This window comes from Hippopotamus amphibius, chromosome 9 (genome assembly GCF_030028045.1).
Source record: "Hippopotamus amphibius kiboko isolate mHipAmp2 chromosome 9, mHipAmp2.hap2, whole genome shotgun sequence".
In the NCBI taxonomy this organism is placed as follows: domain Eukaryota; kingdom Metazoa; phylum Chordata; class Mammalia; order Artiodactyla; family Hippopotamidae; genus Hippopotamus; species Hippopotamus amphibius.
The window spans coordinates 137,234,230-137,258,960 of NC_080194.1; the positions used below are offsets into that span (position 1 = coordinate 137,234,230).

Below are 24,731 nucleotides of genomic sequence, written 5' to 3' on the forward strand. Positions count from 1 at the left end.
GGGAGGACGAGGATGGGACAGAGCAGACTAGGGCCTCGAGAAAAATCAGAAGGTTTATTAAAACACACTCAGCTCAGACATATTGGCTTATGAAGAGGTCAGTTTCCCCCCAAACACTAACCTTTTTTCATGTTCTTTAAAGGTTAAAGGCTTATGGGTTGTTTTATAGAAAAAAGCAATACAGTGATTAGAGTATATGCAAAAGGACCCACCCTCATTTATACATTCCAGCTGTCAGGTTAAAACTCTTTGCTGTGAATCATTGCTAGCAATTATGCTGGCCAAACAGTGCAGAGAACATGGGGCTTTTAATGGCCGAGGTGTTTGAAATGCCAAATAAAGGGATGACTTGCTTAGGGCAGATGGAAACCATGACAGAAACAATGGGTTTTGAAGAGAACCATTTTCATGAAACTTACAGAAACCCAAGACAGAAATGTCCCTCACACCTTCCCAAAGCAGCAAGAAATCCTCACGTGCTCCACCCACCTTGGACTTTTCACTACATCTGCATAGAAGACCCAAGAACTCACTGCTTGGTAGGCAGCAGGTGTTACCTCTCCACCCCGGCCCGGTGACAGCATCATGGAAAATCTGCTGTGGTCTCTGCCTCTGGGCCAAGCCAGGGCACTTTGAGCTGTTGGCCCCATTTGAGCTTCTGAAATGGATATGGGGATAGAACTGGGGAAGGGCTGGAGGAACACTCCTGAGGCAGGAAGAGGGAGAGGTGATCAGGGGAGAGAGGCTGCCCCAGCCAGAAACGCCCCCCCCAGGGAGGTGGGCTTGCTTCCTGCCATCAAAGCCAGAGCACCAGGCTCAGGGAAGGAGCGGTGGCTGGCCGCCACTTTCTAAGTGTGATGGTCCCTTCAACTCCCATCAGCCTTTTCTTATTTGGCACATGCCAGGCTCCTTCCACCACTGCTTGTAAAGCTCTCCCCATGATTCGGTAGGGCCTCACCTCAGAATCACACCCACAATCTCCTTAACGGCTCCTGACTCCCCTGAAATGCGGAAACGAACAGGCAGGGCTGTGGGAAAGCCCCCATTCGTGCTCCTCAGTGAAATGGTCATCTCCAGAGGTCACCTGGGATCCAGCACTTGCTGGGGAGGGGCGATGGTGTAGGATCTCCATATTCAACCAACAAACACCAGCCAGGCCCACTGGCTGTGAACTTGGTTCTGTTCTACACCCAAAGGATGAAACAGTCTTCCCAGCCACATTTTCAAGTGAGCCTAATCCTATTTGCAATTAGCTTTGCTTTAGTTTGCAGGGTTTGAGGTTGGTTTGGTATTACGTGTGTGTAGGGGTGCTGTGCGTGGCAGGGGAGGGGGGGGCAGTTGGTGTTAGCTTTTCAGTTCAGCAGTGTTCACATTTACACGAAATCCCCTTGTCTAGGATTTCCAGATCTCCTGGCTGCAAGGCGGCCTTGTTCAGCTACTGTTACTGATTTCTCCCTCAAGAAAGACACAGCCAGGGAGTAAAATCGGTAAGAGAGATTCTTATTCTCTGGAACTTAAAGTCTTTCACCAGAGGTGTCTTCCAGTGTAACTTGGCGGAGCAGTTGGGATCTGGAAACAGGAATAACACACTAAGAACTCCGTGCTTTGCGAAGTCAACGTCAGAAACCTGTCTGTTAACAATGTACCCAAGATAAGTCACCTTGTCTTTTCCTAAGGGGCTGAGTAGCTCCGAGAAAAGCAGCAACCCCTATGTGATGTGCACGATGCCTCACTTTGGGGAAGGCCATCTGCCCTTTTCTGTAATCATGCACCTGAGCAAATGTTTCCTTACCCAGAACCCCACCTCGCTTTCCAAGTCCAGGGTGTTTTTATGCACGCTGGCCTTGACCGGACCAGGAGGGCTTAAGAATGACCGATGGGGCTATTTTCTAACTAAATTTATTAAAACACAGAGGCCAAATGCTTGAAACTCGGGCTTTTCTTGGCACCCAGCAATAAACAGGCCAGTGGATGGCTGGGGTCTTCACAAATGCAATCCGTGGGCCTACTTGTTTTGAGTGCATCCCACACCAGAGCAAACCAATGCATCGCATAGCATCTGAAGGCGGGCAAATCCAAGTTCCCTCTAGAGATCAGAGCACCCCTGACTCACATTTAAAAAAAAAAAAAAAGTTCAGGTTGAATATGGAATTGGCACATGATAGAAAGAATGGAAATCCAATTTACACGTGTAAACTGGCTCATGTGTTGTTTCTGAAAGAAGCATGTAGCTATGTTTGGAAATTAAACGTGGGGATGAGAGTGCACTTTTAGATCGCTAGAGAAAGAAAATGATGTAAGTCCACGGAGGCAAAAACGTAAATGATGACAATTCTGCTGAAGGTCTGTTTGGCATCAGATAGTAAACCTATTTTTGTGTTCGAGGGAGAGAAATGATACTCACTTCAATTTCTTAGGAAATCTTTTAAGGAGTGGGGGTGGGGGAACCTGGTACCCAGCTGGGGTACGGTGGTGGGGAGGGGTGAGCAGGGGACACAGGGCTCAGCTGGGCTGGATGCCAGCAAAAGCTGCCAGGGCTTCATAACTCTGGGCTCTTCCTAAAAGTCACTTCTGAAGGATGGGGGCACCTTCTGTATAATGAAAACCAGAGAATTCACTGGGTGCAAGAGCCCCAAGAAACAGGGACTCTTTCAAACTAATCTACAGACAGTCAGCTAAGTACAGGTGGATGTTCCGTGCGTGGAGAAGGAGGGTCGAGAGGAAAGAAGATAAATGGAAGCACTGCATGCATCCTAGCTGCGAGGGGTGTGGACGTGAGCCGCTGTCTTTGCAGCCCCCTAAGAACCCTCCACAGAGCAGTGTCCCCGTCCACGCTGCCCCCCAACACTGACCACTCCCAGGCTTGCTGCCAAACCATCACCTCCTGGTACTTACAGTCCCCCCATTGAGCACAACGGCCATCTCAGTTGGCTGATACACGTTACTTCTGAACGGAGCGCTGGGTCTGTTTCCCAAGCTGCCGTTGCGAAATCCTGCCGTTCGGAGAGCTGGGGGAAAGCCAACACCAAAAAAAAAAAATAAAGACAATTTTGAATTCTGTTTTCTTCCCCTGCATCAACAGCATGCTCCAGGCACACCCCTCCTCCCCTCTGTCACAAGTCGGATTCAAAACAAAAGTCACAAAGGCGCTTTGTTCTCTGGCTCTCTGGGAGCCTGACCCGCCTCAGTGGGGGCTCCCGGGGAGGGCATCCCTGTGCAGCCTCTCCCCGCCCTCCACTGCCCCTCCCTCAGAAGGTCTCTTCTGACGAAAGACCTCCTCCTACTGAGTGCCATCTGTGACAAGTTCAACACCACACCATGCGGTACAGTTTCTGGACACACACAGAGCGGGGCAACCCTGAGAACCTGGACCACGAGTACATGGTAGAGGTCAGACGTCTTCATGGGAAAGGGACAGGGAAGAGGACAGAGGGGCCTCAGACACACGAGTGGGGTCATTTCTAGACAGGAAAGAAAGGGCGCGCTGGAGCAAAGAGAGCAAAATATGTCAGCGCTTTCTACCTCTGAAAGGTGGGTAAATGGTGTTTCTTATTTGCGGTGTATTTTTAGCCATCTAAATTTCCTTTTTTTGGGTGAAGAAAAATCAACTGACGCAAAAAGACCTGGAGGAACCGTGAATGTGTATTACCAAGTGAGATCAGCCAGGCTGTAAAAACTCACACCGTATGATCCCAACAATAATGTTCTGGGAAAGGCTAAACTATAGAGACAGTGAGAAGATTAGTGATTGCCAAGCGTGTGCGGGGAGCACAGGGCATCTTTAGGGTGTTGGAACTATTCTGGGTGATACTATAATGGTGGAGACATGACATCATGCCTTTGTCCAAACCCGTAGAACTGTACAAGGAGTGACCTCTAAAATGTAAATTATGGACTTCAGTTAATAATGATATATCAATATTGATTCATCCACTACGCCAAATGTAACACTAATGCAACAATGATGCTGTTCGTGATAGGGGAAACTGGGGGAGGGGGCGGGTGGGAACTCCCTGTACCTCCTATTCAATTTTTCTGTACCTAAAACTGCTCTAAAAATAGTCTATTAAAAAATAACAAACAAGAAGCACTATAAAAAAATCAAAACAAAACAAAAGCCTGTCTCAATTTGTGATATGCCACCTTCATTAACTTTGCTCTCACTGAAGGCACTAATCTTGCTTTGCTAAAAAAAAGCCTCACTTAAAGTCCTCCCTGAAGGGAGTCGTTTTTTTCTGGCTAAAAAGTAGCAAAAGGACTTGGGATTTTTACAAATTAAATTACTTGGAGAAGGGGCCAAAATCACCTTGATAGTACAGATTACCTTCAGAGAATGCCAACTGGGAGCCAGCATTGGTTATAAAAATACTTTACATATATTATCCATTTAATTTTCATAGCACAATAGGTGCTTTTATTATTTCCAATTTACTTGGGCACAGAGAGATTAGCTAAGAACCAGCGTTTGGACCCAAGCAGAGAGAATCTGTGTTCTTGACCATCATACTATTCTGGCTCCAAATACTATGTTTTTAACCACCGCATTTAGTTACTTAGAAGCAATTTGAATTTAAGTGACATTAGGGGCAGCTCAGCCCAGACTGAACCAAGGCAGAGTGGGGAATGCGTGTTCTGCAACAGACTTGTGAAAACCTCTGCTTTGGCACCTCCGAGCCTTCCATAGCTCCCATGCACATGCCGACAAGAAGATGACCTTCCTGGGAAGTAGAGAAGTGGGGAGACCAGGGCACAGAGAGTCCATGGACTCTCACTAGTCTCAATTCCTAGCTGAGACCTCCTTGAAAGGAGGGAAAACCAAACAGCACAGCTTTCCTCATAATGGAGGGACCGGGCCAGCTGTGGTGGGGTAATCTGGCTCTTAACACATTCTCTTCAAAGAAACCAAAGGCTCAGGACTTCCCTAGTGGTCCAGTGGTTGAGAATCTGCCTTCCAATGCAGGGCACGCAGGTTTGACCCCTGGTTAGGGAACTAGCATCCCATGTGCTGTGGGGGCAACTGAGGCTGCGCATCACAGCCAAAAAATCCTGCGTGTCACAGCCAAAAAAAAAAAAAAAAAAAAAAAAGAAACAAAGGCTCAACTCTGTGGGCCATCTGTGGGATGCCTTGGCCCAAGGATCCCTCTTTGTAGTGGTTATTTGCAGTTCTCCTCTGGTAAACATCCCTCCCACATTCTAGCACCTCCTCCCCAGGCCTTGAGGTGGGCATGAGGCCTGGCCAATCAGGTCCAATCAGAGCTAACTGGGATTTTTGCTTAAGCATCCTGGGAAATGGTCCTCTTTTCTACTCGGACTCTGTGTAAGCTTAGAGCTGTGGGCTGCCATGATTCTAACAGGGCCAAGAGATGGAGAGAGAAAAAAATCTGTCACTACTTGAGCCTCCTGGATCTAGCCATACCTGAAGCCTGACCCCCAGTACATTAGTTCATTGTTGTTTTGTTTTGTTTTGCTTAAATTGCTTCAGATCAGATTTTTTTCTACTTGCAACTTCAAGAATCCCAACTAACACCCCACTCTGACCTGGGTCCGCTCTGAAAGGCAAGCAGGGCTCACCCATAAGGAGGTCCCAACAGGAACCTAAGATCATAGGCTAAATGCCAACCTTCTCCTGTCTAGACTCTGCAAGTGAGACGAGACTGGTCCTGCCAAAGCTGACCCAGGGCCTTCCACTGGGAAGTGAAGCCCTTGGCCTAGGAGATCAGAAAGCCCAAATCCCCAACAGAAGGAAGAACACTTTTCTTTCTTGCTCCTTTGAAAGATGAACATTTAATGTGCCTTGTTAACACTTTCCAAAATGTGATCTGAAGTGCTATATCCCTCAGTGTATTTTCATCTTCTATCATCACATACCTCATGCCTTGCTGATACTTATTAAAAAACAGAGGTTGGTGAAGTCCTACATACCTGGGGTTGCACTGGGGGAAGGAAATAAGGGAAAAGTGCTGAGTCACAGGGCAGCCTGGGGAATGCGCTCCCCATCTCTTGACATCAGGGATGGACTCTCAAGGGTAGAGAGCCTGAAAGGCTGGCTGGTTAAAATGCAGGAAAAACAGGGCCACCTGTAGATCCCGGGTAAGGCCCCTTGTGGGGCCCGGTTCCCTAAAATACAGGCTGGCTGAGGTCAGACCAAAGATGACAACAGCTCTTCTCACCACGGCAAGGGAGGGTGCCCAGGCATTCCCCAGCCAGCAAAGCAGGGTTTCTAGAACAAAGGCAGTCCTAGCCAGGATGACAATTTAGTCTCTCCCCGTGAGCATTCTGAGCGAATTGGCTTTGCCTCCTTGCCCATGTGAATTTTGGTGGACACACATTTGGGAGGATGCAAAATAGGGCTGTTAAAAAAAGTCCGACAACATCCAAGGTTGGTGAAGAAGTGGGGAAATGGGGCTCTCATACAATTATTCAGGGGAAACTAAATTATTCCTCCTTTCTGTGGGGTGGCATCTGGAAGTGCACATGAAGACCGAAAGGTGCAGACTCTTTGATGCACGTCTAGGAATTTTTTTGCAAGGAGTTAATTGATCAAGGGCACAAAAATGAATGGATAAGAACGTTCATTGCAGTTACTTACATGGAAAGCCAGAAACAAGCAGAATATTCACCAGCTAAGATCAGAAAAACAAATTATGGTGCCTCCTAGAAAGCTCTGCCCCATGAAAAGGATACTGTAGCTCTGCAGTCGCTGACCTGCAAAGGCCCCCTAAGCAAGCGCCTCGCAGAAAACCACTTAGACCAGTGGTTTCAACCTGGTTACATCCTAGAAGCACTTGGGAGGCTTAAAATACCTAAGCTCAAACAGACTCAATCGGAATGAGGGGGCAGGCACTGGTAATTTGTTTAAAGCTGCCCAAGAGATTCTAATGTGCAGACAGGTTAAGAACTGTGCTATGGGACTGCCGTGTGTGCGGGGGGGTGGGGGGGGGGTGGGGAGGGTGGGGGGGTGGGGGTGGGGGATGGGGGTGGTGCTGTGTGTGCTCATCAAGGGTTATCTGGCAAGGGACTTCCCTGGTGGCCCCGTGGCTAAGCTCCACACTCCCAATGTAGGAGGCTTGGGTTCGATCCCTGGTCAGGGAACGAGATCCCACATGCATGCTGCAACTAAGAGTTTGCATTCCACAACTAAGGAGCCTGCATGCCACAACTAAGGAGCCCGCCTGCCACAACTAAGGAGCCCACGTGCTGCAACTAAGGAGCCCGCCTGTTGCAACTAAGACCCAGTGCAACCAAATAAATAAATATTAAAAAAAAAAAGTTATCAGGCAAGATGAGAGCAAACAGTCTGCAGTAGTTAGTTGTGGGCAATGGGATTTGGAGCAATTTTTATTATTTTCACTTGCTGAACTCCTATCTGATTATTGTTGATTTTTTTGTCATTAGAAAGGAATAATAAAGCTATTTTTGTTTTGGAAAAGAAAGTGGGGAATGAGGGACAACTTCCTGGGCTTTGAAACATACGGTATGAAACAGACAGGCGTGTGGGGCACCGCCTGAGCCCCCGTGCCCCCCTGCTGGTACCGATAGCGGCCCCAAATCCCTGTGCTCTCTGGATCTTATGTGCATATGACATCCTGGGTGCCTTTTTTACAAGAAAGGATGCACGGGATTCAGGAAACCAAACTTCCCTCTCCCTGCTCTGCTGTGAGCCTGAACAAGCTGCCGGACACTCCGGGAGTCAGTTTCCTACTCCATAAAATGGGACTGATAATCCCCGTCTTCTCAGGGCACAGAGTGTCCTGACACATCTGTGGAATGAGGGGGCATGAATGTGCTTTAAGAGAAGAGAAATTCTGTGGCAGAGTGGTCAGTGTGTGGGCTCTGGAGCCAGGCTGCCTGGGTTCAGCCTCTCCATGTCTCAGTTTCCTGTCTGCAGAATGGATCTCACTGGGGTATTGTAGGGATTAAATGAGATTAGCCACTAAAATGCTCAGATGGTACCGGGTCCATGGTAAGCACCCAGTAAAGGTTAGCCATCCTTACTTTGCAAGCCCCTACTACTGGGGTAGGTCTAGCACCCCCCTTTCGCTGCAAGTAAATGAGATTAGCAGGTTCAGTAACACCGGTTCTTAACCTTCTGGGGATCAAAAAAGGCTATGAGAATCTGACAAAGCAAGAGACGAATTCCCCAATGAATGTATAAAAATTTATATCCATTTCAGGAGTTCCTGTTCCTTTTGAGGTCCAAAGGGAGTCCATGTGTCTCAGATAAAGAGGATCCTATTCCAGGAGAGGCCAAGGAAGAGGTGGCTCCACCAAGACCCCAGGAACTGGCCAGGTGCCTGGCCCCTGCTCACCACACACCCTGAAGGGCCCCCTGGGCTCCCAGTGATGACGCCCATTTCCTCCTGGCAACCCGGGGAGCCAGCCCCCCAGAGCTACGGCTCTTCCCTGCCAAATCTCTTGACAAACAGAGGCTTGCTGGCTTGGGGCTTTCCAGTAAGAAGGGAGCTCTGATAAAGGCCACGCCAGGACGTTTTGACTGTACGCATCGGGGGATAGGAGAGGGGGTGTGGGGGGATCTGTCATTCTCTCCTGTGGGTCTGGCCAGGAACAGGGGTGCAGAGGCAGCTGGGCACATCCTGGTGGGGAGGAGGGCTGGGGGTGGCCTCGGAGGACCTGGTGATTTGATGTGCTCCCCCATGCCTGCAGGGGTGGGCGGCTGCGCTCTGGGCCTCAGCACTCAACCCAACGAGGCTGACGTCGTAGTATGACAGACAGTGCGCACGGCCCAGGGGACCACGACCATCAAGAATGGGCCACCTCCCGGCTGTATGTCATCAGGCAAGACCGAACCTCTTACAGCCTCCATTTATCCATCTGTAAGATGGGGATGATAAGAGACCCTCCCTCATCAGGTGGAGGTGTAGACTAATGCGATAATGCAGGTTAAGGAGTTAGAATACAGCCTGGCATGTAGTTAGCGTTCAATAAATGATCATTATACTAAGTAATTATTACTACTGCTGTTATTACTGTTATAGCTCCAGATAAACCTTTGGGTAACTGAGTAAAAGCAATTTTAATTAATCGCAAGTGCTGGGAGCACAGCCGGCTTGCTTTAAGCAACAACTGTTAGCCACGTCTCCAGCGTCTCCAGCAGGAGCGCCTGGGGCCTGGGCTGCTTCCTCTCAGCTCTTCCCTCCTGAGCATCCCACCGCAGTGGTGGCAGACAGCCTGGTTACCCAGACCACCTCCATCTGCCGTGCCCACCGAACCTCTGCTCTTTTGCCACGGGAGCTAACGGAACTCGTTCAGCCCATTTACGGGAGCCCTGGGGGACACGCGTGACAGTGGGAGACAGGAGTCGGTGCGCAGATGCGGCAGCCTCCTGTCCGCCAAGGATTAATTCTGAGGCTCATTCTACACGTGTCCCTGGCAGGAATGAGCACCAGCTGCCCGTGGTGGCAGCCAGCTCTTTGATGCTCTTGCCCTGGTGTTTCTGCCTTCTGGTCTCATTCTCCCTGGCAGAGGCCACCTCCTAAGTGTACCCCCTGCAACGGCTGAGGCTCTGCTCTCAGCGGAACCTAACCAAGGTGCACATCCAACAAGCCAGGTGCCGTGGAGCCCCTCCGTATGGTACTTCCCCCAACAGCTCTACGGGGTCCACAAAGCCTTACATCTAGGAAGTGGCAGAGGCGGGATCCCAACCCAGACGTTGGACTCCAGGGCCCAAATTCACACACTCCTGGAGACAGAGGTAGGGGAGGAGGACACGCGGATGCCCCTCCCCATCTCCTGCATCCATCTAGCACGCAGGCTGCGAGCTCCAACACTTCCGGGAAGCCGGGGAGTTAAGGCTGATCTGTTACAGCGGCTGGAACAGGGACCCACAGGAGTGGTGGGGAGCGTGGTGATGAGAAAGTGGACCCCACGTGAAGGGCTGCCACAACTCAGTGAGGGGTGAGAGGCAGGGCCTTCCCAGCCAGCTTCACACAATCGCCGCCGCCGGCGGGGCTGGCCGCCTAGCACTGCCAGACGCAACTTTCCCCAAAAAAGGCCGGAAACCTGGCTTTTATTATTCAATTCATTGACAGTGCTAAATACGAATGCCTCTCTGGGCCAGCTGCAGCCTGGGGTCAATGTCTGTGGGCTCCAGCCTGCCAGGACCACTGGGCCCCAGTGGAGAAGAAGCCCACGCCTGCGGGGGGGGGGTGGCCCACTTTACCTGCATTGTGCTCATCCATCGAGAAGGCCTTGTTCTCCATGTAGGTGCGCGGCAGCTGCACGTCCTCCTCGAACGCCGTCTCCCGCATCCTTGGCTGCGACGTGTCGAAGTAGTTGGGGGTGTTTTCCTGGGGGGCCGGAAGGATGGTGCAGTGGATCTCCGGGATGGCGTGGAAGATGACGAAGACCCAGCCGCTGGCCACCAGCGCGATGGCCAAGGTGGGGTCGCCCCAGGTGTCGCCCCGCCGCAGCTCAGCGTTGCCGAAGAGGTACATGGTCGTCCAGGCAGCCCAGATGAGCACGGAGAGAAAGGCCGTGACCAGGATGCAGACCCCATTCTGCTTCCACTTCTTGAACTTGCCACACAGCGTGAAGAGGGCCAGCCCCAGGGCGGCCACGAGCAGTACCATGTCGTAGATGAGGGCCATCGCGAAGTCCATGGGCTCATAGGCGCAGGCCGGCTTGGCGTCCCGCAGCACGGTCAGCACCAGCCACTCGACGGCGATGATCACCTGCACCAGCATCAGGCACAGGGCCACGCCCACCAGCTGCCAGCCTGACGGGCTCTTGCCGTGGCGCACCAGCCTCCGCACGCGCCACGCCTGGCTCAGCAGGCAGGAGAAGCAGAGCGCGAAGAGGACGCCCCAGAGGAACCGGCGGACCGAGCAGATGGTCTCGTCCTCCCGGATGATGAAGGCGAACGTCAGCCCAAAGAGGCCCAGGGTCCCCAGGAGGAAGAGGAAGTGGAGGCCCACGGGGTCCTTCTTCTCCTTGTCCTTGATGAACGGCAGGCGCACCAGGAGGATTAGCATCAGGAGCAGTGTGATCAGGGCGCCCGCCCCGGCCACGGCCTCCACCACGATGCCCCAGATGGTGTCCAGGTCGCACAGGGACACGTACTGCGGGAGAAGGTCCAGCCCACAGCCCCGGGACGTGCTGGCGTTCTCAGAGGCCCCAGAGGCAATCACGAAGAGCAGGAGGAAGGCGAGCACGGGATGGGTTCTCATCTTTCTCTCTGACACCACGAACGTTCCAGAAAAGTTGGGGGGAAAAGACCAATTCATTTTAAGACTCTCACTCTCCTGACTTCGTTAAGAAGACCCACCTCGCTTCGAACCCACCAGCCCCTTTCTCCAGGCAGCACGGCCCAGCACAGGAGGGGGCGGGGATTTCGGCCCCCCTCTGCCCCCTTGGCCAGGCTCAGTGAACCACCAGGAACCACCAGCGCTAGTGGGACTCACTTTCTCTCAATACCCTTCCATATTCTTTGAATCTGAGGTCACGTCTGACCTCTTCAAAAATAAGGGAATAAAGTGAGCCTTGAAGAGATGGTCATGGCCACGCACTTGCTGGGAGAAGGGCACGCGTTGCCCGTTCCAGTCTCTCCGTGCTCACAGCTGGCAGTTACCAATGACTCACCCCCGGCCAGGCACTCGACACGTCCAGTCCTCACACTGGTGCCACAAGAGTCTTGAGGAGGTTGGGACACCTGCCCGAGCCGGTCCCGCCCTTCTCTCTCCCCTCACACATCCCACCCCTCCCACAAAGATCCGCTGAATCCATCCCCTCACTCCAGCCAGCCCCCCTCTGCCGGGGATGCCTGCAGGACGCCCCCATGGAGTCCACACAGCCGCCAGGGGACGGCTTATTAACGCCAGTCTCCCCTTCCCCTCCTGCTCCCTCTGCCGAGACCCCACCCCCACCCCACTTTTACGGAAAACTGCTCCTCCCCACACTGGTCTCGGCTCTAATGTCATCCACTCAGACCTTGGCCAAGGTCACATTCCGACCTCCTCCCCCAGTGCCTCCCGACTATTTCTTAGCTCTAACTGTATCTGTCGTCTTTTTGCCTGTTTACTTTTAGCTCTTATTGTTTCTCCCGTCTCTTCCTCTTTTGTCTCTCTTCACCACTAGCAGGGGGACAGGGACACTATCTTGTTCATCAGCGTAAACCAGGGTTTCTCAACCTCGGAATTACTGATATCTTGGGCCCGATTCTTCCTTGTTTGGAGGCCTGTCCTGTGCATTGCAGGATGTGTAGCAGCTTCCCTGTCCTGCACCCACTAGGTGACTGAAGCACCCCCCTCCCAATTGTGACAATCCCCATATTTTTAGATACTCCCTATGTCCCCTGGGGGGAAAATCACTGGGATGAGTAACGCTGGTCAAATAGCAGCACAAAGTAGATGCGAGAATAGCGCGTGAACGAAACTTCTTACGAGGACTCTCCTCTACCCACTGCCATCAGCTCCTTGCTTTTGGAGGGAGCCTGGTTTTGGGAAAGCCACGCCTGCACAGCTCTGCTGCGATGTGTTTCCAGGCATCTTAAGCCAGAGTTATGGCCTTAGCTCCACCCACAGTGAGGCTGTAACCAGCCACCTCCCAGGCAGCTCAGCACATCCCTGGGGCTTTCTTAAGTAAATGCGGTATCGACCACCTCTCTTTCTGCTCCTTGATGGGATACCGTGAGCAGCTCTGATCCCGCCTTGGCCACGAGGCCATCGACTGGGATAAATTATTGATGCTGCCAAATAAGAAGGAGCCTGGTGCTATAGGGACCAGCTTCTTTGCCTATAGATGAAAGAAGGCAGACTGGGAATGGAGGGTGTCTGACAAGAGATACTCCTGAAACAAGCACCCCAGACACGGTCCTGCCACTATTCACGGCCCTGCCTCATCAGTCACTGGAGTGCCACCTCAGCTATTTACGCCTTGTCTACAAACCCCCGTCAGTTATTTACTGAACTGGCTCACCAAGTCCTTGAAACTGACCCAAAAGAAAACTCAACACGTTGAAATACATGTTGATGGAACGTATGTCACATACCCACTGGCATAACCCAATGCACCACCTTTGGACAAACAGCATCCCAGCCAGAGCTGCTAATGACAAGAGCACACTGGGAATCAAAATTCAAAAACCGGATATGTTGGAACAAAGTGCTACCAGCACCCCCGCCACAGTGCTGTGGATTGCCCGTAGGCTTCTCATCGATGGCAGATGGGATTAGGAGACTTCTCAGCAAGGTCTGGAGACATTTTTGGTAGTCACAACTGGGGAGAGGGGGGTGCAACTGGCACCTACTGGGCAGAGTCCAGGGAAGCTGCTAAGCACCCTACAGTGCCTGAGATGGCCCTCAACACAAAGAATGACCCGGCCCCACAGGTCCACAGTGTTGAGGTTGAGAAAGCCTAGTTTATACACTTGAGAACAGAGTTGATGAGGAAGAAGCCAGGAAACCAGCCAGGCCTCTCAGCCTGAGGCCTGCACTCCAGTCCTTTCCGTGCAAGAACCTGGCCTTCTTTAGCTACCTCCACTCATTCACTCAGGGGATTCTCCTCTCTCCAGCTCTGCCTACAAATCGGGACCTGGTTCCACCAGCCCGTCCCCCTTCCCGATTGTCCTTCCAGCCACAGCAGGAGACGAATGTGGGTGAAGGAAATATCAAGATAGCGACCGTTCCTATGGCTGTGGTCCACGTTTCTAGCTCCCATTCCTTTCTGATGTGGGAAATAGACACACTCTTGCTTTCTGCTTTCATTCCTAAGGTTGGAACCCTCTCCTTTTGGGACAGCTGTTGTCTTTGTTGTTCTGCGTCCGTTTCTCCCACTTCTGAAAAGAGCCCCTGATTTTCCTTTGGAGAACCCCCTCAAGCCCTAGCTGCCAGCACCTGACCCAGCCTGGCCAATCAGAGCATTTATCCCACACCTCGGCCACACTGACTGGTTCATGGACAGGCACCTGGCCCCAACCAGACCCATGAGAATCAGTCTTAGGATTTTTGCTAGAATTAACTGGAAAGAGGTTTTCTCTTGTTATCAGAGTTAATAAGCTAAAAGGCCTAAATGGGAAGGAATTCCAAAAAAGAGGGGATATGTGTATACGTATAGCTGATTCACTTTGCTGTACGATAGAAACCAACACAATATTGTAAAGCAACTATACTCTAATAAAAATTAAAAAAATAAACCAGCAAAACAAAACAAAACCAAAAAGCTAAAAGGATATGCCCTTGGAGCTGGAGAGGACATATTTATTATCACAGGGAAAGAACCTGTCTGAGAGTAAAGCTGACCCACAGGAAATGGCCACATGATAGACCAGAGTCCTAATACACAGAAAGGCTGGATTCATTTATGCCTGAAGCCAGATACCCTGGTCTTTGCAGTTCTAGCAGCCAATTAACTTCCCTTTTTTGGATTAAGCCAGTTTGAGGTGGGTTTCTGTTACTTGCTAACAAAGAAGTTCTATTACACATCCCACGTGATATGGCCCTCTTCTTCCAGGAAGTCCTCCCTACCCAACCAACATCTAGGCAGCCAGGGACTTTGGTAGGGTCCAAGCATGCCAAGTAGGTCATTATCATTGCTAAGGATGCCCACGAGGTGACATCATAGTTCTACAGAACAATGTCCAGGATGATAAGGGGGGGAGGGCTACATGCCACCTCACAGAATGGAGCTGAGTCCAGCTCATCCAGGATTTCTGGGGGATTCAGAATTGCCCTGCAGAGTCTTCTATTACTGCCACTGTGACCATGACAATGACTCAACTCTCACAGTGCTTACTATGCTCCAGGCTCCCCTCTATGCACTTCACATGTATTAACACCTTATCATCTGGACAATGATACCATGAGGCAAGTGCTGTTACTATCTCCATTTTAAAGGAAATGAAACAGAGAGGCCAGCTGACTTGTCCAAGGTCACACAGCTAGAAAGCGATGGAGCCAGGAGACAAACAATCGTACTATTGTTACTGGGCTCTTGCTACAGACCAGGGTTCTGGAAATGTCCCTGGTGAGCCGTTGGCTGCTCAGTCCATCTAAATTAGGTTCCCTCTGCCCCTTTATGCTCTATACCAATACTTCTGATCTTTATCTAAATAGCACACATCACCATTCTCAACTACTTTATCTTATTACTCTTTTGGTCTGCTGGCCACATACCCAGGCTCTTGTCTGTCTTTTTCTGCACCGATTCCCCAGTGTCTGGCACGTGGGCAGGGCTCACGGCCCAGGTGCTGAATGAATGAATGGATTAAAGGTGTTCTCCAATCCTCATGTCACCAGCAGGAAGATCCTCTCATTGTCACTTTATTAGAGGAGGAGCCTGAGGGCCTCAGACTGGCAAGAGCAGCAGCACAGCCTGGGAACTTGTTACAAGTGCAGACTCTCAGGAGTGGGGCAGGCCACCTGTGCTTCCAAACCCTACGATAAGCTCCAGGTATGTCAGATGTGTGGGTACACTGAGTTTGAGAAGCACGAACATGTGCAGTGGTGGAGCCAGGACCACAGCCGGCACCTTCCACCTCACCACCCCTGCCCCAGACCCTGGGGCCGGCGCCCACTCATGCTCCGTCACACCCACCGTCAGGTAAGCTCCATGCTGCCCCATCCACCACCTGGGGCCTCCCCCTGCCGAGAACGGAGCAGTTCTCCAGCAACCCCAAACAGCACAAAACCAGATCAGAGGTTTGGAGTCAGCCCCAAGGCAAGGCTGATTGGGCCGGGATGGATATATGGCAACAAACCCGTGGGATGCAGGCAGGCGGCTCTTTGGAAGGAGTAATGAATAATATGACGAATGCACAAGACTCGGCTCACATACTAATTACTCTGCTGCCAGCCAGGCTCCCAGAAATGTGACTCAGATACTCTCAAACACACTGCATCGCACAAGCATGCACACGCACACACTCTCTCTCTCCCTGCAGAGGGGCCAGAAGCCGCCGGCAGGTGGTGGAGCAGTGCGCTCCATCTCTCGCAAGCTGGGGCCTGCAGGGGCTGCAAAGAATGCAGGCAATGCTCCTGTGCGAGGACAGCGCTGCCTGCCTGAAGGCCACAAGCTGGGCTGGTTCTCCCAGCCTCCATCCTCACCAAGTAGCATAAACTTCCGGTTTCAAGTCCTGCCCCTGGCACTTGCTAGAACCCTGGGACTCCTGGGCAGCTGACTTAACCTTACTTGCCTCGGTTTCTTCATCTGCAAAATGGGGGTGATAATACCCATCTTGCGGGGTTCTTGTGAGGATGAAAATAATTAATAATTAGAGTTTAGGACAACAGTTAACATGGGATAAGCACTTATATACAGTGTCTGTTAAGCAAATAAAAGATTGGCAAATGCTCTGAGGTTATGAACTTTTCTGACTTTGCTTTTCCAGGAGGGGCGGCTGCCATGGGGATGGGGCTGAAACAGGGCTCACTGAAGTGTTTGTCCACCGCTGGTTTCCAGTCTTCCCCATCACACACCAAGCAAAGAGGTCCCTGAGGTGGTGTGAAGGGGAGAAGGCTTTGGGGGTGGTCTACCTTGGAAACACCCAAACCCTCCTGATCTCTACAGCAGGTGCTCTAAATAGGAGCCCGGTTGTGAAAGAAAACCAGAGGGGAACCAGTCCTGGCGGACCCGAGGTCAGCCTGCGTGCCCTGAAACTGGGTGTCCCTGTTGAGGCATCTGAGCCAGAGGCCCAGAAAGCAGACACCAGCCATTCTCCTGGGAACCAGCGTCCCCACTTTCCCAGCCACCCGTATGCAAGGAGACACAAAGTGTGCAAAGCTGCTCTGGAACCACCTTTCTGACCTGCTGCGCCTTGGCTGCTACCAGCGGGGGCATCTTAAACCCACCTTCTCTAAAGAAGAGGGGAGGCGCTGAGCATGGAGGGGAAAGAAAAACTAAGCAGATCCGGAGGGGCTTCGTCTCTCCTAGCCCTGGGCACGTCTAACAGTTCAGTACTTGATGAATACCCAGCACAGAATTTACACTCCCATCAGTCTCCTCCAGAGTGGAAGACCTCAGTTGGAGGAAACTCGGACAGAACTGTGTGACATTGGGCATTACTTAACCTCTCTGACCTTCAGTCCTTCTGTAAAACAAGGATAACAATAGTGCCACTTTCACAAGGCTGATGGGACCATACTTAGAAATTACTCAGCATGGTGCCTGGCAGACAGGCAGCACTTGGTCCCGGCTTATTCCAAAGACAATTAGGATTCCCACTGTCCTGCTGGGAATATGAAGAGGCTCCCTGGAATTGATGGGCCGCGCTGGGACTAGAACCCATTTCTCCCACCTCCTGACCTCAAGGCCACTGCACCCCTGGCCGGACTCCCCGCATGCTTGGCAGAGGGCCAGGATGAGGCTACAGAGCCAGTCTCCCCACGCACCCCAGCATCACACTCTGTTCCTGACCACTCCCGCAATAGCCGCTGGTGCATTTCCTGCTCTGGAGGGATTAAACTGTTTCCTGACATTAAACTCTTTCCCAGACTTGCAATCTCACCCTTTGATATCTTTTCCAAGTTACACCATCTCATAATCTTCAGTCCCAGCTCCGCCCAGACCACCAGCCTATCTAGCGGCACTTGAGTTTAATAACCCTCACAGGTTAGTCAACAGGGTTGCCAGAAACAAGCTCCACGATCCATGAATATGCAAAGCAGCTCCAATCCTGTAAATAAAAGCAATCATTTAAATGCAAATTGCATCCTTGGCTGTCCGCTCCAGGGTGGATGGTTCCTCTAGGGCTGTAATTCCGAGAAGAAAATGTGACTAACTCAGAACCCCCAGAAAGCTCTGCGTGGAAGTGCTCATGAGGCTGTGGGCTCTGAGTGGGGGTCACTTAGGATGGACAAAAACTGCCTAAAAGTGGGAAGTGGATTTTAAAACCTGACCCGCCCCTGGCGTGGGCTCACAGCAGTCCTCACAGGTCCCCTTCGGAGGCTCCCGGCGCCTCGCCATCCCCAGAGGCCAAATGAACGGGAAGCTTTTTTTTGTCTCCTTGTTGAGGTCAGGGGAGCTTTTCAGATCTCGTGGCTTTCCGCTCCAAACCCTGCAAGGGTTCACCAGTCCAAGGATAATAAAACCTAAACTCCTTTCCATGGCCCAAAAGATGGTGGTCTGGCTGGTCCCTGCCGTCCCCTTCCCGACCTCCCCCTCTCCACATCTGCCTACGAGCTCCAGCCACAATGGCCTTTGTTCAGTTCCTCTAAGCCCATTCCCACCTCCAAGTCTTTGCACTTGCAGTGCCCTCTGCCTGGTTCAGTCTCCCCCCCAACATCTGTCAGTGCCCCCCGCCTCCGGTCTTGTGGGGCTCCACTAAAACGTCACTCCCTAGAACAGTCTTTCCTTATGTGCACGTACTCTTTTGTCACTTTATTTTACATTACCCCGTTTTATTTTCCCAGCAGCCCTTATCCCAATCGGAAGTTGTATCTACTTACTATTTATTTACATATTTAGTGTTCACTCACCTCCCCTGTGCCCTGAGAGCAGGGGCTGAGCCGCCACTTCTGTCACTGGCACATTTATTGAAATAACACATTAACCCATAAAGATTTTGAGCTTCTCCTTCTAACAAGACTGCTTGTCTTACTGCCTGTGCCCCAAATGGCGACTCCTTCCCACGTGCATCTTTTCCCTTCCCAACTCAGCAGACCCTTTTTCAGACAGAGCAGGGAACAGACAGGAAACTTCACTCCACCGTCTAGATACAAAACTGGCCCGGCGGAGGGCTCCCGACCCACAGACTCCGATTTGCATTCTATTTACATCCTATGTGCATGCAGTTTAACTCAAGGTCTGAATCCCCCAGAAAGCCCCCACCCTTGGGGAAACTTCTGAATCAAGGTTCCTCGGCTGAAGTCCCAAAGCTTTTGTGCTAAGTCCCTCCCCCACTTCTCTTGCCATTGCGGGGAGCCCCAGTTCCTCCTGGGCTCTGCTCAGGTGCCCCCCCCCCCCCAATTGGCGCAGTTGGGCAGCCGATGTGGCGCGTGGCCCGGGGCCCCAGGCGGGGACGCCGCTGCCCGACACACTCCAGAGGCCTTTGTCCACGCTCCAAGGAGCCGCCTCTTAGCGAACTGGGGACAAGTTGGGTGGGTGTGTGTGTGGTGGGGGGGGGGGGTTGGCTAGGCCTGGGAGTGACAGAGCCGGGGAATGACCCCGCCGGCTGCGCCAGGGCCGTCCTCGGCGGCAAGGTCGGTACGCCCCCTCCTTGGCCTGTCATCCGCTCCCCCCGGCCGAGGCGGCTGCGGGCTGTAGGGCGCCCGGGATGCGAGGGGCTGGAAGCCTGTGTCCCCCCAAGGGGCGGGGACGCAGCGCAGGGCTGACCCTCCCCTCCAGCTCGGCGGGAACAGAAACGCTAACTCCCCGCCATTGTACGCAGCCGCCCCTCACGGGTCCCCCGGCCCCGGATCGCAGCGCTGCCCCTTTTGAGCCCGGTGTCCTTCCTCGTCCCGTAGTGCGCGGCCACAGTCGGCAGCGACCTTGGCCCCCAGCCCCTCTGGCAGGTGCGGCAGCTCGCCCCCCCAAGCGCGGCCCCTGCGCCCGCGGCTCCGTGAGCCCTGTCTGGGGTCAGGCCCCGCGGGTGGGCCGCGCAGCCCCCAGACCTGCCCGCGGCCGCCCTCTCCCGAGTCACTCGGGCACGCCTGCACGCCCTTACACCCCCAGCCGCCCTCTGCCTGGGGTCGCCCCCAGACCCTCCTCAGAGACGTGGACCTCCACCCGGTCCGGGTACACCCCTCCCCCCATAGAGGTCCCAACCCCCGGCCCCCGCCCCGCCCTCTGCGGCTCCTCTCCCGCCGCCCCGTGGCACCCCCCCCGGATCCCCCATCTCCCCAGCAGACTAACCCCTGGGGACCTGAGAAAAGCACCAGAGGCGGACTCCCCCCCACCCCTCCCGAGTCCGGGGCGGGAAAAGTTTCTGGGGTCGCCGCAGCGCCCTCCACCTCACCGGCGCGGCTCTCACTCACCGACCCCCGCGGCCCCGCAGCGCCGACGCTCCCGCTGGCCCGCGTCACATCCCTGCAGCGCCGCCGAGGCCCCAGCCCAGCGCGCCCGCCCGTCCGGCCTCACTGCATCGCCCTCGCCAGCCGCCGCAGCGCGAGGCGCCCCCTGGCCCGGCCGGCGCCGCTGCAGCCGCCGCGGCCCCGCCCCTCCGGCCGGCCCGCCCCTGGAGGCCCCGCCCCTGCGGCCGGCCCGCCCCCGGAGCTTCCGAGCCCCGCCCCCGGCCCCGGCCAGGCTGGGCCGCGGGTTCCGTCGCAGCCGTGCGCAATCTTCTCGCTCCTGGCCTGCCGCGCGGACACGAGCCCCCTCCAGTGTCCCCAGTTAGGGAACACCACCCGCACACGCACAGTGCGTCCGTAAGCAGCCCGGGCGCGCCGGACACATCCCCTGTGTGGATCCACTTTCAGAAACACACACGGAGGGGCGTTCTGAGCAGCGGGTTCCTAAACAGTAACTTCCAATATACCAGCGCAGATCCAGGGCACAGAGAGGATTCCGCCGCAAGCGTTCCAAAATCACCCACACCCCAATGCCAACCACCAGCCCCTTCCCGCCCGGGCACACTCCAGTCCCCCCGCCCCCCGCCACCCACGTGTCCTTGTGCCTTTACGCACCCTGGGCGCATCACCCGCATCCTTGGCCACCCCAAACATGCTCACAGGTCCACACGCTGTGCCCCTCGCATGAGTCCACATGCAGGATCCCATCCCCGTTGTCCCACTCCTCACACACACACGCCCACGTGCAGGTCTCCCCGCGCAACGCGCGGAGGCCCGGGGCCACCCGCCTGGCGCTCGGCAGGCGCTCAGGGCACAGGCTGGACGCGCACCCACCGGGGCAGCCGTGGGGCCCGCTTGGAGGAAGGGGGCGGGCCGCCTCGTACTTGGACACTTGTCTGTCTCATAGTCCACCCGGCTGTCCGAGATCGGCATTGCCTCTAGCGGGCCAGGGGGCTACGCTCCAGCTTCTGCCCAGTTTCTCCAGGTCGCCCCCCTCCTCGAAAAAACCTCAAAAAACGAAAAAACAAAAAACCCAGCACTTTGAGGACCGCCCCTGTGGTGTGGGTGAGACCCCCCCCCCATCCCGGCCTACAAGACAGGACAGGGAAATGACTCCTTGTCCCCCACTTCCCTGCGTGGGAGAGGGGGGTGGGGACGCGAGAAGATGGCTTGCGGAGTAACACTCCCTCTGGGCGTCGTTGAGGCCCTGATCTTTGGGCACCACGGACCTTCCAGATGTTCTCACCCCGTCCGGCGAGCCTCCGGACTCCCAGTACCCTCCCCCGCCCCAGCCAAAGCGGCTTTCTCCTGGGCAGGCCACGTATCTTTCGGGCACGCATCTCTCCAAACACTTTACACTGATTTTAAGGAAAAATGAAGGAGAAGAAGCATGAACACAGTTTCCTTGGCAGACGTGTCCCCAGCGCCTGGAACAGTGCCTGGCACTCAGCAGGCGATGCTTAAGTGCCTGCGAGACGACCCCCCTCAGTGTTCCCGCCAGGCTGGGGACCTGGGAGATGGGTGGGCACTGCCACCTGGTGGTGTTTCATGGAACTGACGCCAGGATCCTTTTTTTTTCCCTCTGTAAACGTGCGCAAATTCAACTTTCTCAGCCTCAGTTTCCTCATAAGCAAAATGGAGAGCGTTTTAGTAGTACATGCCTATTGGGGTTGTTGTGAAGATTAAATACATAATACAGGGAATCCCCCGATGGTCCAGTAGTTAGGACTCCATGCTCTCACTGCTGAGGGCCTGGGTTCCATCCTGGGTCAAGGAACTAAAATCCCACAAGCCACACACACTGTGTGGCCAAAAAACCCACCAAAAACAAAAACAAAAAAACAACAAAACAAACAAACAACACATAATACAGGCTTCACACAGAGCCTCGCCTGGAAAACTGTTAGTGTGAGTTGATTGATATTACAATTAATACAATTGTATTAATATTACAATATTAATATTACAATTAATATTACAATGGTTATAGCCCCTTTCCTGGCTTATTTTACAGAGGAGCCCTGACTGTGATGATCAGTGCAGTTTTGAGTGATGATACATACTTTGGGAAGCAAAGGGTGAAAACGTAGGAGGCTGTTGAGTGGAAGGTTCATCTCCCCTCCTCGCTCCCCACAATGTTCAAGGTCCCAAGGACCCATCACCAACGTCACTGTGGGCCAGGAGCTCTTCTAAATGCTTTATATTCTTTAAAGTAATATTTAGGCTTGCCAGCAACCCTCTATGATACATACTGTTGTTCACCCATGTTACAGATGGAGACACTGAGGCCCTGGGGGTTAATTACCCCCCACAGTCATACAGTTGGCCGAGCTAGGCTTCCACCCAGGTCCTTCCTCTCAACCAGTGGCTAAACTAGTGTCATTTGCTGCAAGGTCAGATATCATCATGGACAAGCCTCATGTCCCCGGAGGGCTCCCCCTGTCTCCAGCCCCAGAGAGAACAGCTCTAGGAGGTGCTGGGAGCTATGTCAGGCTCGCAGATGCTCAGTCCTCTTCGAGCTAATGGCTTCTCTGGCTCTACTTCTCAACTGAAAAGTGGGGAGAGCATGGCCTGTGGCTTTTCTACTGACAAATGTCATGGTGTGTAACTAGGTGTTTGTGTGGCCGTTTTTTTAGTGTCCGTCTCTCTACTAGACTGTGTCTCAGCGCTGTCCCAGTAAGAACTTTCTACAATGATGGAAGTGGTCTCTATCTGCACTGTCCAGTACGGTAGCCACTAGCCACATGTGGCTACTGAGCACTTTATATGTGACTAGTATGACCGTGGAACCGAACTTTCAGTTTTATTTACTTATGTGACTAGAGGCTCTAAGCTCAATGAAAACAGGAACAATGCCTATTGTGCATCCTGTAGCCTGTGCCCAGTACAGGGATGGTTCATCAGATATTTGTTGACTGAATGAATAATTACTTTCCAGCCTTGCTCTCCCCATTGAAGTATGTCTATTCTGTATCCACACCCGCCAGGAACCTCTTTTCTCTGCTAAAGAACTCATCTTCCAAATGAAGGTGCCTCTCAGGACTCTGGAGTTGCCAAGTCCATTTCCATGGCTCATCTTGCTTTAATCATGAAACTTCTGAGGTGGATATCAGTGTCTTGAGTCTTGGAAAGGTTGAATGACTTCTCCGAGGTCTCACGGCTGGTAAGTGAGCAGAGGCAGGATGTAAACCTAACTACTCGTGCTCTTCCCATGCACTACACTGCCTCACAGGCGAAATTTCTGGAAACATCAGCTTCACTCCATGGAGAAGTGAATGTGAATGATGGGGATTCAGGCACCTGATAGGATAATTTCGGTACCCCTCCAATTGCCGCAGACAGGTGACTGCCTGAATATCGGACCCTGATGGCATCACTGACACTGTCCTTGGGCGTCTGCTAAGTGCCAGGCTGTGTGCCTGATCCTGTCGTGGTTCACAGGTGGACACGAGGTGGGTCCTGCCCCAGGGAGCTGCAGGTCAGCCAAGGAGGCAGGCTGCCTCACTGCGTGTGAGACATGGTTAGTCCAAGGCACAGGGCCAGGGGACGGGGGTGCCTCCAATGAATGGAGTTCTGGGAACCCTAGCCTGGGGGCTCAGCTTCCCCAGAGACTCCACAACTTGACTTTCCCTCCAGAGCGGGAATGAGGGACCCTTCAGGTGACTGTCATCTCTGGATTCATTTTTGGAGTGAGCGGCCAGGAGTCAGCAATGTGGGACATGTTGCTGCTGCCACTCTATGGGTTGTGCCTGTGACAGACATCACTAATCGATCATCACGCTCTTTCTGGCCTCCGTGTAACTTCCACTGCCCATGATGTGTGAGAAGATTCAGTCACTCCTGCAAAGTGTTCCTCAGTTATTTCCAGGGTCCCCATCAGGGTGCCTCATGGGTGTCCACAAACTAGTGTGTCAGCTGCCTTCACCATGTGGCAGCCCCCTGCACTTTCTCTCCTGCATTGGCTCCCACAGGTCCTTGTCTGTGGTCCACAAATTGCTTAGAATAGTCTCATCATGGCCCTTGGGATGCCCTGTGAGGCCAACACGGGGACACTCTCTAGATGGCCTCAGAGCTGTTAGTCAGGCAGTATTCAAGAAACAGAACAAAAAAATGGCCTGAACAATAGGGATGCTTGGTGTCGCACAACAGTAAGTTGGGATGTGAGTGATCTCACACTTGATTCACGGCTCAACAATGTCATCAAGGGCCCAGACTCTTTCCAGCCTTCTGATCTGCCATCCTCAGGTTGGCACCTCATGGTCACAAGATGGTTGCCACAGCACCATCAAGTGTTCACCTGATAGTCTCCAAATATAGGAAAGAGGGGTTCAGGGATGAGAGCTCTCCTTATGAGCCTCCTGTTAACCAGGAAGGAAATCTTTCCTAGAACTGCCCCTTTCCCCCTCTCCACTCAGCTGTAGCCTTCCCCTCACATTTCACTGGCCAGAAATGGCCTAAGCTGGGTGGGAGGAGACATGAGAACTCTGAGTTTAAGAGCAGGAACTCCTGAGCCAGAAATACCAGGCACTGAATATCCAGATCACTGTGCAACCTTGGAAAAGTCACTTAGTGTCTCTGTGTCTAGGTTGGTTTCTGCATCTGTGTAGTGGCAGGGGTGGGGGGGGGAGGGGTTGGTCATAACAGGCCCCACCCATCAGTGTTAAATGAGCAGTAACTGAGATGATGCCTGTCAAGGGCTTTACATTGTTGCTTGGATGGAGTTGGTGCTGAGCAGGGCTTCACAAACTGGATGAAGACATGAAAATACATCTG

General features: G+C 53.1%; 2 protein-coding genes across 2 annotated transcripts in view; one reads left to right on the plus strand and one right to left on the minus strand.

Moving 5' to 3' along the window:
* Window positions 1-8,293, plus strand: part of IQCK (IQ motif containing K) — a 142,389-nt gene extending 134,096 nt beyond the window's left edge. The window contains exon 9 of the mRNA XM_057748090.1: window positions 8,175-8,293. Within this exon, the coding sequence (XP_057604073.1) occupies window positions 8,175-8,224 (50 nt within the window). The 3' untranslated portion in view covers window positions 8,225-8,293. The remainder of the gene's footprint in view (window positions 1-8,174) is intronic.
* On the minus strand, window positions 35-20,075 carry GPRC5B (G protein-coupled receptor class C group 5 member B). The gene is made up of 4 exons (XM_057748093.1): window positions 19,926-20,075; window positions 10,181-11,194; window positions 2,896-3,008; window positions 35-1,569 (listed from the first exon to the last, which is right to left on the minus strand). Exons 2-4 carry the CDS (start codon window positions 11,184-11,186, stop codon window positions 1,525-1,527), a joined length of 1,164 nt encoding a protein of 387 aa, XP_057604076.1. The 5' UTR covers window positions 11,187-11,194; window positions 19,926-20,075; the 3' UTR covers window positions 35-1,524.
* Window positions 20,076-24,731: the final 4,656 nt, after the last annotated feature.

Coding starts and splice junctions, on each gene's coding strand:
- GPRC5B (XM_057748093.1), bottom strand. CDS start 11,186: ATGAGAACCCATCCCGTGCTCGCCTTCCTCCTGCTCTTCGTGATTGCC. Junction 3,009..10,180: donor GATGGATGAGCACAATGCAG/GTAAAGTGGGCC, acceptor GCTTTCCCCCAG/CTCTCCGAACGGCAGGATTT. Junction 1,570..2,895: donor TTGTGCTCAATGGGGGGACT/GTAAGTACCAGG, acceptor TCCTGTTTCCAG/ATCCCAACTGCTCCGCCAAG.